The sequence below is a fragment of the Nematolebias whitei genome, chromosome 17, assembly GCF_014905685.2.
Source record: "Nematolebias whitei isolate Nwh7 chromosome 17, NemWhi1, whole genome shotgun sequence".
Lineage (NCBI taxonomy): Eukaryota > Metazoa > Chordata > Actinopteri > Cyprinodontiformes > Rivulidae > Nematolebias > Nematolebias whitei.
In genome coordinates this window covers 36,883,497-36,902,916 of record NC_056514.1, presented here as the reverse complement: position 1 = coordinate 36,902,916, position 19,420 = coordinate 36,883,497, and the positions used below count along the sequence as shown (strand labels likewise).

The window sequence follows — 19,420 nt, the reverse complement described above, 5'->3', positions numbered from 1 at the left end:
GGGGTGAGTAAGTGTATAAATACACAGCGAAGGGGTGAGTAAGTGTACAAATACACAGCGAAGGGGTGAGTAAGTGTATAAATACACAGTGAAGGGGTGAGTAAGCACCTCTGTATCGTTGAGCGTTACAGAACGTTTTGCTCTCTGCAGGGAACGTTGACCCGTTTCAGGCCCAGTACAGGTCTCAGATGAAGGACGGCCTGATGGTCCTGCAGGGTCTGGTGCTGGCTACCTGTGTTGCTGCCATCCTGCTGCGCAAACAACAACTGGTGAGGAAAAACAACAACCAAATATCTGAGATTAAAACAGATGTGGCCCAACTCACAACTGGTTAAACTATACTGGTTAAATCAACTCTCAGCTCATTTAGGATTTTTAAATATGCTTGTACGTCTAAAGAAAACGCAAGTCCTCCAGCACTCAGTGAACAGTTTGTTTTAGTATTTCTGATGCATTAATTTATTCCCCCCCCCCAAAAAAAAAAGTGATGAAAGCCTTTTTTTAAATTTTATTTCAGTTTATTCAAAGCCAGATGATGAAACAAACAAAATGAGAGGTTTAATTCAAGATGGCCGCCACAGCCACACCTGTGCAGTGCGTTCTGAAATATGATTTTGTGTTGGCAAAGGTATATTAGCTGTGGCGGCCATCTTGAATTGTGTTGATGTACGACCATTGATTCCTTTCTGTCATTAAAACCTGTCCACTGGTTTGTGAGATATTTTACTAACAGTACTGACAGATAAACCTGCACATGCACATGGACAAAAACATCATCCTTCCTTTAAGGTGATAAACATTACTCAAGCATTTCAGGGTTTTTACTGAGGGATCTGTCTATTTCCTGGCGCATTTCTGTTTTGCAGATGCTTTTACTTTTCCTGTGTTTTTTAATGTCACGTTTCCAAACAGTCCAACAGCCAGAAGGCCACATATTTTGCTGAGTAAAATATTTACTTGTTTCTGTGCAGATGTAACAGAGTTTATCAAATGTGTGCACACCCTTTTTTAATTTCCCCATTGCTCTTTTTTCGGCAGCATTCAAAAAGAAGAGACAGCCTCTACGAAGAGCCTGAAAACGACCACATTTATGAGGTTTGTTTGGTTCTCTTTTCTATTTAAGACACGTTGATTCGCTTGTTTTCATCGTGGTTTTCTGTCGGCCTCAGTTATGGAGTTACCGTACGTCACGGTGCATCGCAGCTTTGTCCAGAAATAGTGCACGATTGTCAGTCAAGACTCACAGTCTGCCTGCACCACTGAGCTCCCAACCACAACTTTTATCTTTATTTCTTCTTAGATCTGCTTCTACATTTGTTATTTTATGAACACAATAGATTATAATAAATTACTGTCAGATTTGTTTTCTTCTATTGACCTTTTTGTATAAATTATGTTATTTTAACAATGCAATTTGTTAGCATTTTATACAGTTGTAATCATAAAATAACTATTGGTATGTGTACCAAGAAATAAGATACAGAGGAAAAAAAAAACTACAACATAAAAGCTCATATTGGGTCAAAAAAAGAGGAAAAAAGAAGAATATATTGGTGGGTTGTCCCCATGAAGATTATTAAAATCTACTTTTTTCAAACTGTTCAGAGGAAAACTTTGCAGTAATTGTCAAAAATCCATATTAAATACAAATTTAATATTTGGAAATGTGCGATTTATGCGCTAGATTTGTTCTCTTTGGGTCTAAAACATTCTAATCTTCTCTGTGAGGCTGTCAGTGAGATTAAAATGTTGAAATTCAGAGATTAATGCTCCCAAGCTGCTCATTCAGGTAAATCAACCCCCAAAAAAGAACAATAAAACTTGAAAAACATTCAGGGTCCATGGAGGCAGAGAAGCAGAAAGCGAGACGGTGACGAGTCGTGGTGATCAGAGGCCGTTGAAGTTCAGAAAAGTTGACTGTTTATGCAAATATGTTGCATCCTTTAGCTGTTAACGCAATCGTTCTGCTGCGGAGTTTAACAGCTACACAGGCTTTTATGTTTGAGACGTGTCAGAGTCACACGTGCAAATAAAAAGTGTTGCATAAGAACTTGTTCTTATCGCTCAGGGTTTGGCGATTGAGACGTGTGGAGGAGAGCTGTACGAGGAGCTTTCTGCGTACGCTCAGCCTGAAGGAGCCGAGGCGCCGTGGGAATAACACCATGATTCTGACCTTTGACCCCCGACGACGCGTTCACAACCAGAGGACGTGACCGGGAGACGAAACATTTTGAGTCTTCATTAACCCGCTCAGGATGAGAAGGTTATTTCTATGTTTCTGCATCTAGTTCTCTGAGAACTGGGCAGTTTTATTTGTGCTAAATTGTTTAAAATTGCTTTTTTTTTTAGCTACTCTGTTGAAATATTTCCACAATTTAAACATGACATCTTCATCATGTTTTAATTTTTTGTTGCTTTGAGTTTTTGTATAAAATATGTTGGTTTGATTGGAGCCCTCAACAAACGGCTCACGTGTCCATAATGTTTAAAAATTGTTACATATTTTGATGAAATAATAAAGAAATGTGACTTCTTGTAGAAGGTTGTTTCAGTTATGCTGAAGGCATCTCATGTACAACAAAAACACAATAAAATGAAACTTTTTCATGCTTTTCAACATCAAGCACATTTAAAATAAAACTAATGATTAAAATAAATCAATTCTACTTTCTGCATCTCTTCTACTCTGCTGAAATTTGTTTAAAAAAGCTGAAACTGAAATGTTACTTAAAATAAAAAAATAAAAATAAAAAAAAATCGTAGCTAAAACCGAAATTTTGCAAAATTGCTTAAAGCTAAATGTACAAAAACAGCCCAAAAATCTAAAATTGGACGAACAGGGGCTAAAATATAACACAGAAGAGTAGCTTAAAGTTAAAATGGCCAAAACAGTAGTAAAAGCAAAAATGTGCAGAACATTAACTAGGATAAATGCTAAATTTACCAAAACAATAATAAAAGCTAAATTAGATTAACAGAAGCCATCTCCTCTGTGGTCCACACTGCTCTCACCACCTGGAGCAGGACTCTTACGTCCGTATGCTCTTTGTGGACTTCACGACTGTCTTCAACACCATGATCCCCCAAACCCTGATGGACAAACTACTCACACTAGGACTAAGCCCCTCCATTTGCAACTGAGTCCTAGACTTTTTAACAAACAGACCGCAGTCTGTGAGGACCCACAACTTCTCTTCTATTATACTCCTCAGGGCTGTGTATTGAGCCCCCTCCTGTTTACTCTGCTCACGCATGATTGCGCAGCTACCCATCCAGGCTGTCACATTGTAAAGTTTGCAGATGATACAGCGGTGGTGGGATGCATCACAAACAATGATGAGTTCAGCTACAGGCAGGAGGTGGAACACCTGGAGAGCTGGTGCAAAGAGAATAACCTTCACATCAATGTGAAGAAGATGAAGGAGATGGTTGTGGACCTCAGAAGGAACAAACACACCTACCCCTCCCTGAAGAGGATCTGCAGTGGAAGTGGTCTCCAGCTACAAGTACTTGGGTGTACACATGAATGACAACCTCAGCTGGAGCAGCAACACCACCAGCCTGATCAAGAAAGCTCATCAGAGACTCTACTTCCTCAGACGGCTGAGGCGAGCTGGTCTGGGAAGCTCAGTCCTCACCTCCTTCTACAGGTGTGCAGTGGAGAGCATGCTGTGCTCCAGCATCAACGTGTGGCATGGAGGCTGCACAGCTGCAGAAAGAAAAGCTCTGCAGAGAGTGGTGAAGGCTGCACAGAAGATGTTGGAGTCAGTCTCCCCATCATCAGACATCTACACCTCCAGGTGCAGGAAGAGGGCCACCTGCATCACGAAGGACCCCACTCACCCAGCACACACACTTTTTGCCCCGCTCCCCTCAGGAAGGAGGTTGAGGAGCATTAAGTGTAGAACCACTAGACTGAGGAACAGCTTCTACCCTGAGGCTGTTAGACTCATGAATCTCTAACCAGAATAATCACTGTGAAAAATCACATCATGTTGCTGCTGATCTGTTTCATGTTGCTGCTGATCTGTTTCATGTTGCTGCTGATCTGTTTCATGTTGCTGTGTTCATTCGTGCTCATCTGCTCACACAGACTCATGTTCGTGCTGCTGTTCAGCAAATTGTGTTTATTGTTTTTATGCTATTAGTGCTTAGTGTATTTTTAGCTGACATTTTTCTTAGTTCATATCTTAGATCTCATTTTTTTTTTTTTTTTTTACATTTTATTGTTGGATGTAACTGGGACCTTGTGTACATAATTTCGTTCCACCGGTGCGAAGGACAATAAAGAATCTCTGAAAATAGCAGAGAAATAGCTAAAAGTTTAATTTACCAAAACAGTAATAAAATAAATTAATAGAAAAGGCAGAAGGGTACGTTCAAGAAAACATAAGTAAAAGCTAAAATTAGCAAAACATTCACTACAAGCTAATACTAGCAGAAGCGCAAATGCTAAAACAAGCAAAGCAACAGCTAAAAGTCCATCATGAAGCAAGTAGATTTCAAACAGCACAAAACCTTTCAGTCATTTGAAGAGTTCTCGATAAGAAATCAAATGTGAATAAAATTTAACAAGCATTAAAGCTACAAAAACCCACAGTGAGAGCTGTAATGTGCTGAACGAGCCGAACAGTTAAAGCAGAATTTTTATCTCTCGATGAGAAAACAAATTAAAATCAAAGTTTAACGTAAATAAAGTTGTGTGAGACTGAGTTTATTGCAGCTCCTCAGACTGAGAGTCTTTTGGATAAAAGATTAAATGTTTCACCAAGAAGAATCCATCCAGAGGACCTGACTTAACATTATTAGATTTTTCTACCTGGATTATTGAGCATGCATCAGGATAGTTTCAATACAATTGATGAGGTGGTTCAATACTGGTTCATTGCTTCACTTGCACACTTTAAGAGTGAATGATGACTTATTGCACCAAAATGTTATACTAGTGCAACCAAGTGTACAACTAGTGCAAAAGCTGCAAATTAATGGGCAAAAATGGCACCCAATAACAAAAATATTGACTTAATACACAAATAAGTTGCTATTTAAACTGTAGACCCGTTTTATTGTCTGTTTTATCAGCCGAAATAATAAAGCAAAGGCTTTCAAGCTCATCCTGATTGGTAGCTTAACATAACAACTTGTCATATAACAGGATATTAAACATATGTAGTATTTGTGAACCCATACTGCCCCCTATTGACCTCTAAAGAAAACACAACTAAATCTGCATTGAATGATTTATTAGACAAAAAGTAGCTCATTCGATAAATCATGATACTTTAAAAATAACAAACAGGTGGTAATACTTGCATCACAACAAGCAGACGGTGATAGTGTCCTGGTTTCACAGTGTTGTTTGAAATGGAAGGAAAACATCAAACGCCAGAAAATGCTAAATATACATAAACGTTTTTATATAAACAGTATAAAAGATGAAGACAGGATTATGTTGCATCTTAGTTTAAACGTCTTGACTTCAGTTCATGATGAAACAACTCTACACGTCTAGTTTGTGGAGGGTTTAATTTTGATCTACAATCAGAAGTTTCTTCATACATTTCAAACGTAGCTTTATAAATTTATGCTCGGCTTAACTTTCAGACAGAAATTATGTCTCTAAATGGTTTAAGTTGTTGAATGTGGAGGCTAGAGTCAGCTTTTTCTAATCACTAAGGAATGGTTTCATTTTCTTTGGCAGGACTTTTAACGCTCTGCGGCGTCTTTGCTGTTTTAGCTGTTTTCTCTGCCTTCTGTTTTTTACCTACGTCCTTCCTTACAACGTCCCCCGTGACCCCCTCCTCGGCCTCTGCCTTAACGAGGACCTTCCTCAGCTTGTGTTTGCCTTTGAGGGGAGTCGAGAACGTCAGAGAAGACTTAATGAAGTCCAGAGGGAAGATGCCCACGTCTCCATCGAAGCGATTTTTGGTGACCTGCAGGGACCTGCGGCCGGGACACGTCACCAGCTTCTTCTCCTGCAGGATCAGGACGTTGTCGGCCTCTTGGCTGGCCTGGAAAAGGGGGTCAAAGGTCAAGAAGCGAGTGTGCGCTACACGCATCACAGACTTTATCGTGTGAATGTTCATGAAGCATTCACTCAATTGTGATCCATTTTTCTTCCGTACATTTTTCAGCATCTTTCTCGTTCCACAGTTTTTGTGCCATTTCAGCAAATCCAAAACGTTCAGCTCTTTCAGGAGAAGGGTGCTGTGACTTTTGGTATTGGTGCAACTTTGGCTTTTTGAAATATTTAGCCTTTTTTGCCACTTTTTTCCTCATAGAAAATGAATTGAGTTCATTTTACATCCTTCAAATCTTTAGATCTGTTAACAACCTTTTACTGCTCCATTCACTTTTTGTTCTGGTTCAGCTTCCTTGTGGAAATTAAAACTTTTTTCAGCTACTTTCAGTTAATTTCAGCTGTTTTGTACTCCTTTCAGGATCTTTCTGCTAATTACAACATTTGTGTGCTTCTTCTAACTTCTTTCTGCTAATTTCAGTTTGTTATGCTCCTTTCAGCTTATTTCAGCACGTTTCAGCTACTATTTAGCTGTTTTATGCTAAGTTTAGCTTTTTATGCTAATTCCACTTTTGTTGCACTCATTTCAACTTTTTTCAGTCTAATTCAGAAAAATGTGCTCTCTCCACTTCCTTCTTGTAATTTAAGCTTCTTTCTACTTTTTTTTAGCTACTTTCCGCTCTATTTTGTTCATTTGAGCTTTTTTCAGATAATTTCCACTTTTTTGCGCTCATTTCTGCTTCTTTCAGCTTAAATGGGCAAACGTTCTGTCTACTTTCTTCTGCTAATTTAAGCTTGTTCTACTTTTTCAGCTAAGTTTTTAGCATATTTTAGCTAATTTCAGCTGTTTTCAGATTAATTAAAGTTTTTCACAATAATTTCTGTTACTTTCAGCCTAATTAAATTATTTCAGCTTATTTCAACTTGTTTTGCTGTTTTCAGCTTATTTCTGCTAGTTTCAGTTATTTCAGCTACTATTTAGCTGTTTTTATGCTAATATTAGCTTTTTCAGCTAATTCCATATTTTTTGCACTCATTTAAACTTTTATGTTCTTTCTACTTTCTCCTGCTGATTTACACTTGTTCTTCCATTTCAGCTATGTTTCAGCATGTCTTTTTAGCTAATTTCAGCTGTTTTCAGCAAGTTCTTCTAGAATAAGCATTCACACTGCATTTTCTCAGGAAAAGCAACTTCTCTAGTTATTATTTGTGAGTCGTAAAATAAATATGTTCATCAAAAATCAGTCAACAACTTGAAACTGGAGCGAATGCTGAGCTCGGACTTTGACAGAATTTTCAGAAGAAGCTGAAATAGTTATTAAAGCAAAAAACGAAAAAGCAGAACAAAAGCTAAAAGAAGCAAAAGGTCAGTTAAAAGCCAAAAGCAGCAAAATACTATCTAAAAGCTTAAGTAGCAAAATCCTAACTAAAAGCAGCAAAAATATTAGCTAAAAACTGATTGCAACTAAAAAGCTATTTAAAAGTTAAAATAGCAAAAAGCTAAAAATATTAAAAGGCTAGCAAATAGCTAAATGTAGCTAAAGCCTAAGTCGTTAAAAGGTAAGAGTGTGCTGAAGCAGATTTCAAAGAAAACAATGTTTCTGAAGCAATTAAAGAAATCTCAATTAATTTCTATGGATAACATTTAAATGACGTTAAATATTTTGAAAAAGTATAAAAACTACAAAAGCTAAAAGTCACAGCGCCCATCTTGTGAACAAGCTGAAAGATCTGATTCATAAATGGCTAAAATAACACAAAGGATGCAGAAGTGTGACAATGAATCTGCATTTGCTCGTTTTAGAAAAGACAAAAGTTAAACGTTCCCATTGTACCTTCGCAGAACCAAAGATGGAGGCAGTTTGTAGTTCTCGGTCGTCCTCCTCTTTCCTCGGGTGAATGATCAGAGTGACGTGGCAGCAGCTGTTGGTGGCGAACTTCCTGAACACGCCGATAATGTGATCCTGGACTGCAAACCTAGGTTGCATGAATAAATGATTTTCATTGAATGATGAAACCTTCAAATTAAACTACAAAAAGGTCATCATCACTGGCTGAACATCTACAACTGATTTAACTTTTAGCGTTGACCCAGTTCAAGATGGCCACCACAGCTAATTGACTTAGCCAACACAAAATGGCGGTGTAACTTTTACTCACTTGTCTACTGAGAGGTGTTCTTGTCCCATCATGAACTGCAGGTTATCAATGACCACGTGGTTGATGTCGTAGAGGTAGACAGCGTGCTGCATGGTGTCCAGAACCGTCCTGAAAATAAAGCAGGGTCAGAACCAGACTAAACACAAAGTGAGCACTGAAGCTGAGTGGCTAAAGCTTAAAGAAGCAAAAATAAAGCTAAAACGAGCAAAACACTAACTAGAAGTAACAAAAGACTGGCTGACAAAAAGCTAACAAAAGCTACCTTAAAGCTAAAGTAGCCCCCAAAAATTAACAACTGGTAACTATATTTAAAAATAAGCAAAATGTTAGTAAAATGCTAACTAAAAGCTAAATGTTAGGTAACAGTAGCAAAACAGCAACTAAAAATTATATGTACCAAAAGGTAAGCTAAGAGTAGCAAAAGGCTAGCTAACAAAAAAAATATTTCTAAATGCTAAACTAGCCAAAGGGTTGCTAAAAATAACAAATGGCTAGCTAAAAGTAGCAAAACAGCAGCTAAAAACGCTAAATGCTAAACAAATCCTAATGCTAAATTAAAGTTATAAAACAGTAAATAGAATTTAAATGTAGAAGATAAGCTAAAAGCTAAACTAAGATAAAGGCTACCTAAATGTAGCGGTAGTCAGATGCTTTATCATAGTAAATAAATTGCATAACCATAAATAAAATAAGGGTAATGTTATGTTTTTAATTTTACTTTATTTGTGGGTGTACACAGGTCTTATGTCTTATGTAATGTTCACATTTTTACTTAATTTTTACTTTATTTTACTTTATTACTATTCGCATCTTATGTCGAAGCAAATTCCTAGTTTGTGAACCTCGTTCATTGACATGGCGATAATAAACTGATTCTGATAAAAACTTAAAAAGAAGAAAAATGGCCAAAAAGGAGATAAGGTTTGTAAAACCCAGAAGAACAGATGAAGCTCACTTGATGCTCTGCTGCCCGTGAAAAGTCATGAAGTAGAGCGGCAGCTCCTCGAATTTGTCCGCCCAGAAGTCGTACTGCTCCAGCCTCTCCTCCAGCCGCTGCATGGCGAACTGCGTCAGCATGATCTTCGCCAGACGGACGTTGTTGATTTCAAAGCTGCCCCATAACGTGTTGACGCCCTGAATGCAAAGATCTAAAGCCAACTCACTGATGAACGTGGTCTTCCCACTTCCTGTCGGACCTGGAAAAGAAACGCACACATGGAAAGGACAATAATAAACAGATCATCTTACTGTGTAGCCTTGGAGCAGCTAAAACTCGGCTCTTAAGATAAAACAGGAACAATCAATTTCTGGATCTTGTTTTTAAGTGTTTCGTTTTTAAATTCCAGTCATGAATGCAATAAAACCTCTTGCTGCTTTTATCTGGGACAAAAAAAAAAAAAATTAGTAGTATTAAATAATCAGTACCTGTGAAAACTGTGAGCTCTCCCTTTCTGTGTCCCTTCAGGAGCCTGTTGAGTTCTGGAAACCTGGCCCACTTCACCCCAGCCACCTGGTCTGTGTTCACCAGCTCGCCGTACACGTCCTCTCTGAGCTGCTTGAAGGAGACGATGGACTTATGGGCTGCTGGGATGGAGGATCTCACGATGCGCGTCAAGTTTTTGCCTTGGGACAGTGCCTCCAGCGGACACGGCTGCAACTCCCCGGGCCGCACCAGCGCACACCTCCTCAGACTCAGTTTGCGTGAAAAGATCTTTGACGCCTCCCAGGAGCGAATGTCACCCCCCAGCCACAGTGTGACTCGCTTGAACTGCTCCAGGTAGGGCAGCAGCAGCGGTGGGAGGCAGCTGACCCCGCGAGGAAGAGTCACACTGGGGAGGCCCGTGGCCTGGCTCACGGCCAGAGTGTCCAACTCACGACTGGTCAACACCACCTCCGGGTCCAACAAGTTCACGAGGGGAAGTCCAAACAAGCTAAGGTAGGAGCTACACCTCGGGATGGTGACTTCATTATAAGCGACCTCGTCTGTGTCCGTCGTTTGGGCGGAGAGGAGTTTGATTCCTTTTAGGGAGGAGTGAGGACCACCAAACCAGGGGAAAACCAGACTCTTGGTTGGCTTGAAAAGTCTCACGCCAAACTTTTTAAGGGTTGCATTAGAGATCTTTGTCATCTGAAACAGAGGAAAAAAGAAACTTGCATTTTATGTAGGACATTTCTGGACTCCCATCAATGAAGGTGCAGAGGTATTGTGCACCCAAAACTAAAACAACTGACACTCATTTAACTCGTTAAAACAATTTATATATGCGTTAAAGTTTTATCTTGAAGCTGCCGTGATATTTAGCTACTCATTATCACTACAATAATCACATAACATAACCACTCCCAGTTCGTTTCTGGATTAATTTTAAGGTTCTTTTGTTTGTATTCAAATGTCTTCATGGTGTCGCCCCACAGTATCTGTCCGACCTGTTCCAGCCGTACGTTCCCTCAGGTCAGCTGATCAGCTGCTGTTGGCCGTCCCAAAGTCCACCAGGAGGCTGAGAGGTGAGCGAGCGTTCTCAGTCGCTGCCCCTAAACTGTGGAACGACTCTGCACGTCAGACAAGCTGACTCACTTCCTGTTTTTAAATCTTCTCTGAAGACTCTTTTTTTTTTTTTTTTCCTCTTCTTTGGCTTTTAACGCAACTTGAAATGTTGGTTTTACCGTTTTTAAGTTATTTGTTTTATAGTTTTTGCTGTTTGCTCTTTTATGATTTGGTTCATTACTTTTATGGTATCTGTAGAGTTGATAGTTTTTATGCTTGTACAGGTCCTTCTAAAAAAATTAGCATATTGTGATAAAGGTCATTATTTTCCATAATGTAATGATAAAAATGAAACTTTCATATATTTCAGATTCATTGCACACCAACTGAAATATTTCAGGTCTTTAATTGTTTTAATACTGATGATTATGGCATACAGCTCATGAAAACCCAAAATGCCTGTCTCAAAAAATTAGCATATTTCATCCCACCAATGAAAGACAAGTGTTTTTAAAACAAAAAACGCCAACCTTCAAATAATCATGTTCAGTTATGCACTCAATACTTGGTCAGGAATCCTTTTGCATGAATGGCTGCTTCAATGCGGCGTGGCATGGAGGCAATCAGCCTGTGGCACTGCTGAGGTGTTATGGAGGCCCAGGATGCTTCGATAGCGGCCTTAAGCTCATCCAGAGTGTTGGGTCTTGCGTCTCTCAACTTTCTCTTCACAATATCCCACAGGTTCTCTATGGGGTTCAGGTCAGGAGAGTTGGCAGGCCAATTGAGCACAGTAATACCATGGTCAGTAAACCATTTACCAGTGGTTTTGGCACTGTGAGCAGGTGCCAGGTCGTGCTGAAAAATGAAATCTTCATCTCCATAAAGCTTTTCAGCAGATGGAAGCATGAAGTGCTCCAAAATTTCCTGATAGCTGCATTGACCCTGCGCTTGATAAAACACAGTGGACCAACACCAGCAGATGACATGACACCCCAGTGACTGTGGAAACTTGACACTGGACCTCAAGCAATGTGAATTCTGTGTCTCCTCTCTTCCTCCAGACTCTGGGACCTTGATTTACAAAGGAAATGCAAAATTTACTGTAATCAGAGAACATAACTTTGGACCACTCAGCGGCAGTCCCAGGCGAGATGCTTCTGACGCAGTCTCTGGTTCAAGAGTGGCTTGACCTGGGGAATGCGGCACCTGTAGCCCATTTCCTGCACACGCCTGTGCACGGTGGCTCTGGATGTTTCTACTCCAGACTCAGTCCACTGCTTCCGCAGGTCCCCCAAGGTCTGGAATCGGCCCTTCTCCACAATCCTCCTCAGGGTCCGGTCACCTCTTCTCGTTGTGCAGCGTTTTCTGCCACACTTTTCCCTTCCCACAGACTTCCCACTGAGGTGCCTTGATACAGCACTCTGGGAACAGCCTGTTCGTTCAGCAATTTCTTTCTGTGTCTTACCCTCTTGCTTGAGGGTGTCAATGATGGCCTTCTGGACAGCAGTCAGGTCGGCAGTCTTACCCATGATTGCGGTTTTGAGTAATGAACAAGGCCGGGAGTTTTTAAAAGCCTCAGGAATCTTTTGCAGGTGTTTAGAGTTACGTCGTTGATTCAGATGGTTAGGTTAATAGCTGCTTTAGAGAAACTTTTCATGATATGCTCATTTTTTGGGACAGGCATTTTGGGTTTTCATGAGCTGTATGCCATAATCATCAGTATTAAAACAATTAAAGACCTGAAATATTTCAGTAGGTGTGCAATGAATCTGAAATATATGAAAGTTTCATTTTTATCATTACATTATGGAAAATAATGACCTTTATCACAATATGCTAATTTTTTGAGAAGGACCTGTATGTGTTTGTGTACAGCACTTTGGCCAACGGTGTTGTTTTAAAGTGCTTTATAAATAAAACACATACATATTCAAAGATATACAAATATATGTTTTGTAGCTGGAAAATCCTTTCTTGATTATGTACTAAGGTTCAAAGTATTACTATCTTTGGGTTTAAAATGACAGCATTAACCATGTTCTTTTGCACATGTGATGTTTTTGCATCAGTTTGCAAATGTTTTTAAATCAAAAATCTCCCATAAACATTAATACATCTTGTTCTCTCACTGGGATTTGTACCATCTTATTATCTTTTTACGCACGTAGAATTTATTTCCTGAAGTTTCGGTACAGTAAATATTTTTCATTGCGTGAAAATTAACAAACAGTTGAATTAAGACAAAAGTAGTTACATAACACAAGACAAATTCATATTTAATACCTGGAACATGGTTTTAATCAGTTGAGCTTCGTCCTCAAGGAGGTCGGCGAAGGACACAGAGCTGGACCAGATTTCCTGCACCTCCCTCAGGTCCCTCTCCCTCTCCTCCTGCTCCTCTACGCTCTCCGGATACCCCAGCAGCACATGAGGACTGAGGAAGTCTTGGTCATCCTTCTGAATCACCTCCAGACAGTCCTGGAGGTCCTCCCAGCTCCCCTCGACCAGTGTGTCTTTACACAAAAACTGTCCCGTGGTTTTGTCAATGAACAAAGAAAAATTGTTCTTCCCCGTGGAAGAATCGACGAAGATGCTCGTGATGTGGAGGCAGCTGTAGCCATCGTGAAAGGGAATCTCTTTGGAGCGTAAATACTGCTTGATGTCTGTGACTGTGATGGGACTTGAAGGGAACTCCACAGTGGACTTGGTGCTCTTCTTGTAGTTCCTGATCACATTGTGAGAGAGAAAGAAGCTTGTACAACCAAGTCTTTGAATCCATGGAGCCTTAAAGGTCCTGTGAAAGACCCCTTGATCGAAAAGTTTGAAACTCTTGGATGAAAAATGTCTTTGATGGAGAAATTTGGGGGCTCCCACCTGCAGAAGACAGGTAGTCCCCTTCAGCAGCAAGCTTCTCCACAATGGCTGCCTAGTTAGCATATTTCACCTGAAAAAATAATAATAATTACAAATAACAGTACGAGTTAGTATCATGGTGGTAAAATTTCAAAATAAACTTTTGAGTATCCTACGAGTCAGGACATGTCGGAACACACAGGGAGGCGGGAAATTCTTATTTCCGAGTAAAAAGAACACAATTATTCAATAAAATAATTTTAAATAAGCATTAAAGCCTTCGGTTAAGAATATAATATGTTTAGTGAATTAATAAACTCATAATCTCGTTTTTACCTTGTGTATAGCCGGACCTCATTTTCTAACACGCTGTAATTCAAGCCTGGATTTCCGGTGCACCTTCAAAACAAGTCCGTGTGAAACATACTTCCGTCCCTCCACGGTTAACAATAACATACCAAAATATATTAATAAGTCGATATCAGAATTTTATATTTATATAGAAAAAAATGTATTTCTTAAATGCAAATTCAGCGTTAAAATACACAAGCTGACCACAGTAAAAAAATGTTTCTACATCGCAAGAGTTTGTTTCCTTCCGGACTCTGTTACCAACGGACCTTTTTTGTATTCATGCCCGTGAAGTCGTCCTCCAAGATTTTAGTCACCATTAAATGTCTTTAACTGGTTTATTTAGTAAAAAACGATCCGCAGTTAATTGTTTTTATCAGTTAAAGGTTATTTGTGAGTTGGACGATGACTTCCAGGGGGACGCCGAGTCGCTTCTTGAAAAGTGTTCTTCAAAACGGAGTCGGCCGATACGTTTGTCAGCTGAAACGAGTCTCCATCATCTTCTCCAGGAAGAGAGCGAGCTCACTGGGAGCCAGGTGATGAAAACTGGAACATTAGGCGTTAACAGTGTGTGTACAATGAGTATCACATGTTGAGCCTTAGAATAAAAAGCTCTTGCGTGAAAGGCGAATATCCAGATCTTTTAAAAACTAATCCGGCTTGTTGAAAATTATGTTTTATTGCTGATAATATGGTCTTTACTTGGTTATTAACGTGTTTACAGCAGGGGTAAAAAAGTAACAATGGCCTCCAACAGACGCTGCCTACTTTAAATGAAACCTTTGCATGTTGTTGCTACTGCTGGAGTGGTTATAATTTATTTATTTTAGATAAATGTGCTTCAAACTCAGAGGAGCTTACAGAAAGTTTTCATCAGAGGGATAGACCATAGCCAGAAGTTCACAAGTTTTATTTTTGCTGTCATATACAGGCTTTTTTTTTTTTTTTAGAACTGGGAAATCACCTTCTGATACTTTAATTTCCTATTTTTAGTGGATGTCACCCATTAAGAACAACTCATTGAAGCCTGAAGGTGCCTGTTTACAATTTGTACTCGTAATTAAAATTAACAATCTTTGAAAGAAGTAAAATTGCCCTCTTAGCTATAAAAATTAGCTTTTGGTGCCCCAGTTCAAACTGAACTCGAGCTAACCTTTAAATATTAAAGATGCAGTTTCATGCAGATTTAGAATTTCCCTTTTTTTGATGGATAAGTTGACAGCCTTTATTTTAAGCTCTTCAATACAATTTTAGAGAGATGCCACATGTTTTACTTTATATATATATATATATATATATACATTTACTGTAACATTTGTAGCATAATTAATTCTAAGCTGGACCTACCGAGTCTAAATAAAACATACTGTAGCTACATATAATTCTGCCTTGAGCGTGTATGTAGGGATTTTCTGAATGGACGTTTTGATTCTGAATATAAACAGAAGGTGCAGAATCACACATTTGTGGTGCTGACTTTTAACGCCCAGCTTCTTCTCCTTCAGGGATTTTATCGAGGAGGGGGTCATGGATTATGCGAAGAAGAACCCCGGGACCGTTGTGTACGTGTCTGCTCAGCAATGCCTCTCACCCAAAATAGTTGCAGAATACCGTGAGTGCCGACAAGTGTTGCGTTTTGATTAGACACCTGAAAAGTACTGAATTTATTTTCGCATAAGCGTGGTTTTAATGTCTCTGTAGCTACCTGATTAGGCGCTTTATTTTTAATTATGACTAGTTAATCACATCTAAAACAAAATAATCTGTGCTAGAACTACAGACTGGCTTTGTTATAGATATTTTAAGTGATAAGTTCACTTTTCTATTGCCACATAAAAAGTGATATTGTAGTACTCCATATATCCTGTAGGGGGCAGCACAAGTTTTTTTTTCTGAGACTACTACCCTTCATTTTACTCATACTGAGTGATTTTTGCAGTGAATGGTAACACCAGGGAGGAACCCATCATCAACAAAACGTCGCAGGAGATCTTGGAAGTTCTGACCAAGCTGGCCAATCAGTCCGGTTTGGACGTCATCCGCATCCGGAAGCCCTTCCACACCGACAGTAACAGCATCCAGGGCCAGTGGAACCCGTTCACAAACCGACCCCCATCGATCGGCCTCATCCAACCACGGAGTCCGTCTCAGAATTAGGACTGACCATCGTTAAAGCATTTTGGACGTTTCCAGAAAATAATGACTTATTTGACTTTTTGACCTCTTTTATTTCCAGATCACGTTCACAATCTAAATCCAAATAAAAAGTTTGATGCTTTCTTCCTGTTCATATTCTGGTCCTAAGTTACCTTAGATTTTATTTACTTTTTAATCATAATCAACATTTTGTTTGCTGGCTGCCGTGAATTCGCTTAGAAAAAAACGATGATTTTTACATTCACATCAGTAAGGAGCAGATACCCACGTCAAAATATTTTTAAGTAATATTTGCAAGTAAATGTGTTGTTTTGAATAAAACTAGTACTAATTTCTGCTAATATGCTGAACATGTCAGCTGAAATTTTACTGAAGGAGCTGAAACTAAGTTAAAGCTTTAAATATAACACCAACTAAAAGGAACAAAACTAAATTTTAAAAGCTAAACACTAGCTGAAAGAAGTATATGCCTGTATTTGCATGAGAAATATCTGTTTTTACTGTTTAATGAGCTTTGACGGTGCCCTTTCTGTAGATAAATGAGAATGACAGATGGTGGTGTGATCTGATGGGGGACACTTCAGTGTGATTTGTCCTCTGAGCATAAAACTTTCAGCTCCTTCAGGTCATTGGTTCAAATTTAACAAGGCAGATTTGGGCAGAACTGCTTTCCCTGTCCAACACTCCGCTGTTTTTTAAACGTGCTTATAAATCGGTTTGATTCTTTGGCTTCTTTCGCTGCAGCGCTGACCCTGAATTCATCATTTCTGAATGCAAAAGTCAGCGATGACCTCAACAACATTCCCAACAAAAATGAAAAGCCAGAATCTCATCATCGGAGTACAGAAAACCGCCTCAGGACTGACCGATACGAGTCTGCTGGAAACAGATTTTTAAAAGCTCCAAGTAAAAACACTAGAACAGCTAAAAAAAAAAAAGCCAAACGCAACACTAGTTAAAAGACAAATAAGGGCTAAAAACAGGTAAAATGTCAGGATGCTATTTAAAAGTAGCAAAGCAATCCGTAAAAGCAATATACTTTATTAAAAGTTAACTAAAGTCTAAAACTAACAAAAGGGGAAAACGTATAAAAAATCTAGCTAGAAGCTAAAACCAACCAAAGGGAAGCTAAAAGTAACAAAAGATGTTTTCACACTAAAAGAACAAAATACTAGATAAAAACTAAATGGAGCAAAACAGCTTGGTCAAAGCTAAAAGTAGCTAAAGGCTAGCAAAAAGTTTTAAAGGACTGGCTAAACCATTACAATGTTAGAAGGTAAAATCACCTAAATAGATGAATGCATCAAAAACCTAAAAGCAGCATAGGACTAGAAAGAAAATACCAAAACGCTTTCTAAAAGTTGCAAAAGTTTTGCTAAAAAGTAGCTAAAGGCTAGCAAAAAAGGATAGCTACCATAAAGCTATGGTAAAGTAACAAAAGAGCTGAAAGTATCACAATGCTAGTTAAAGTAGCAAAAGGCTAGAAAGCTAATGTAGCAAACGCTTAGCTAAAGTCGTTAGTAGATTTGTAGCTAAAAGTAATGTAGGAAAACAAAATCTAGCAAGTTCACTAAAATAGGTTTTACAGCGAGCTTTGTGAAGGAACTCGGTGTCATTCTATGGGAAAACATTTGGTGATAAAGTTAAATATTTTGAAGTGTATAAAAGTTTTTAAAAATCAAAAAGTTATAGCACCCAACTCCTGAACGTTCGGACATTTAATTCTTGAGATACAGAGTGATGCACTGTCGCTGGACGCAGACGCTTCTCCTGCATTTTTATTTTCGCCTCGCAAGATGTAAATAAAAACTAAAACTCAAATCAGGAACGAATTCGTTTAAAACATGATGCGGTTCAGACAAATGGCAACAAAAGACATGGGTACAGTTGAGATGGACGTGATTTCTGATTAATTTTCACCTCCTGCATTTTAATTTATCCTCAGCACCAATTAAAGATCTCACATCCGCTGTTCTCCCCGAGGCGAGCCGGCACTGCTTGACCCAAGCGAGGACATTAAAGGCTCTAAATAAAGTTGCTGTTGCTAAGTTACCGCCTTGAATATCACTCTGGAAATGGTAATGCTGGTCCCCGAGCTTCTGTTTTACTCCGGTTTGTTTTAATTATTTATTGCAGATCTGTCTCGACACCATGCTGGGATCAATCCCCCTCGGAGGCCGCGAGCTGAAAGCTGCCTCGAGGATTCAGTCTGAACTTGTCTTACACGCTTGTTCATGTTTCCCCAACAGTCTGCTCACAACCTTTTATTTTTTATTTTTTTGGCCCAACATAACGTTAAGAGTCTAGTATTCCTTGGAAGAATGCATATCACCTGCTGCCTTTAATGCCCGAAGTTTAAATTAAGATAATCTTTTGCTGAGGTAGCCATTTTGGACTGACCTTGGAAACACTCAGAGTACGTGTTGAGGGTGACTCTCAGCTACTACCTAACATCAACATCTGTAAAACTGACTGAATTATGGCCATTTTTAACAAGCTGAAAGCAAATTTGTTTGTTTTTCCCCCCATCAGAAACAGAACGTGAAGTTTAATTAAATAGATTCAAAATAAATTCAATACTTTTTTTTTTCTTTTTTTTTTACAAGAACAAGTCTCAAAGGCAAACGTGGGCAACTTAAGGCCCGAGGGCCAAAAGTGGTCCTTGGACAATCAGGCTCCCAATATCCTTAGATTAAAAAAAAATAATAATAAAAAGATTGATTTAAAAAAACCAGGAATTTATCAACGAGACTTAAGGAAATTTAAATTAAAGATGTTATGCAAAACTTTAAAAAAAAAACATTTTTAAGTCGTGTTTCCAATTTGATTTGTATATTTCCGCTAACAAGTAAAATGTTAACTTAAGTGAACGTGTATAATATATTGTCACAAGAGCCAGTTTACAGAATATGTTTTGAAAAAGGTCTTTATCTGTCATTAAGTACATTTATTTTCCAGTTCCTTTGATTGCTTTAAACGTCTTTGAAAAAAAAAATGTTGCCCACCTCTGCTCAAAGGAAACGCGAAAAAGACAAGAAGACAGAACGATGAGAAACAGTCACAGTTTGCAGAAAAAACATTTTATCATTTAAAAACAAATAAAAACAATGCCAACTGTTTGGGGAAAATAAATAAATAAAGACAAGATAAACACTTAAACTACAGGCAGAAATGAAAATGGCCGAAGCCGTACGTTGTTGAACACAATACATTTACCCACAATCCTTAGTGTAAGTGTTTATTTTAAACAATAGACACTTACAGTAAGAAACAGATTCAAATGAAACTTCCTGTTTGTTACAGAACATGAATAAACAGTTTGAAAGGGGAAATATTAGCATGAACTTATACGTAACAAATACATGTAAAGTTACTGGAATCATTTTAAACTTTGC

At 38.7% G+C, this 19,420-nt stretch overlaps 3 protein-coding genes across 3 annotated transcripts in view; 2 read left to right on the top strand and 1 right to left on the bottom strand.

Moving 5' to 3' along the window:
• Window positions 1-2,158, top strand: part of cd79b (CD79b molecule, immunoglobulin-associated beta) — a 3,982-nt gene extending 1,824 nt beyond the window's left edge. The window contains exons 3-5 of the mRNA XM_037691220.1: window positions 151-269; window positions 1,039-1,095; window positions 2,069-2,158. Coding sequence (XP_037547148.1) covers window positions 151-269; window positions 1,039-1,095; window positions 2,069-2,158 — 266 coding nt within the window. The remainder of the gene's footprint in view (window positions 1-150; window positions 270-1,038; window positions 1,096-2,068) is intronic.
• Window positions 2,159-5,277: 3,119 nt separating this feature from the next.
• Window positions 5,278-13,917, bottom strand: twnk (twinkle mtDNA helicase). The gene is made up of 7 exons (XM_037691219.1): window positions 13,854-13,917; window positions 12,948-13,608; window positions 9,605-10,307; window positions 9,135-9,375; window positions 8,180-8,287; window positions 7,855-7,996; window positions 5,278-6,011 (listed from the first exon to the last, which is right to left on the bottom strand). Exons 2-7 carry the CDS (start codon window positions 13,599-13,601, stop codon window positions 5,673-5,675), a joined length of 2,187 nt encoding a protein of 728 aa, XP_037547147.1. The 5' UTR covers window positions 13,602-13,608; window positions 13,854-13,917; the 3' UTR covers window positions 5,278-5,672.
• A 206-nt stretch (window positions 13,918-14,123) lies between these two features.
• mrpl43 (mitochondrial ribosomal protein L43) lies at window positions 14,124-16,147 on the top strand. The gene is made up of 3 exons (XM_037691218.1): window positions 14,124-14,404; window positions 15,374-15,480; window positions 15,808-16,147. The coding sequence occupies exons 1-3, from the start codon at window positions 14,274-14,276 to the stop codon at window positions 16,023-16,025; spliced, it is 456 nt and encodes a 151-aa protein (XP_037547146.1). The 5' UTR covers window positions 14,124-14,273; the 3' UTR covers window positions 16,026-16,147.
• Window positions 16,148-19,420: the final 3,273 nt, after the last annotated feature.

Coding starts and splice junctions, on each gene's coding strand:
- mrpl43 (XM_037691218.1), top strand. CDS start 14,274: ATGACTTCCAGGGGGACGCCGAGTCGCTTCTTGAAAAGTGTTCTTCAA. Junction 14,405..15,373: donor GCGAGCTCACTGGGAGCCAG/GTGATGAAAACT, acceptor CTTCTCCTTCAG/GGATTTTATCGAGGAGGGGG. Junction 15,481..15,807: donor CAAAATAGTTGCAGAATACC/GTGAGTGCCGAC, acceptor TGATTTTTGCAG/TGAATGGTAACACCAGGGAG.
- twnk (XM_037691219.1), bottom strand. CDS start 13,601: ATGCTAACTAGGCAGCCATTGTGGAGAAGCTTGCTGCTGAAGGGGACT. Junction 9,376..9,604: donor AGAGCTCACAGTTTTCACAG/GTACTGATTATT, acceptor TTTCTTTTCCAG/GTCCGACAGGAAGTGGGAAG. Junction 7,997..8,179: donor GAACACCTCTCAGTAGACAA/GTGAGTAAAAGT, acceptor CATGCAACCTAG/GTTTGCAGTCCAGGATCACA.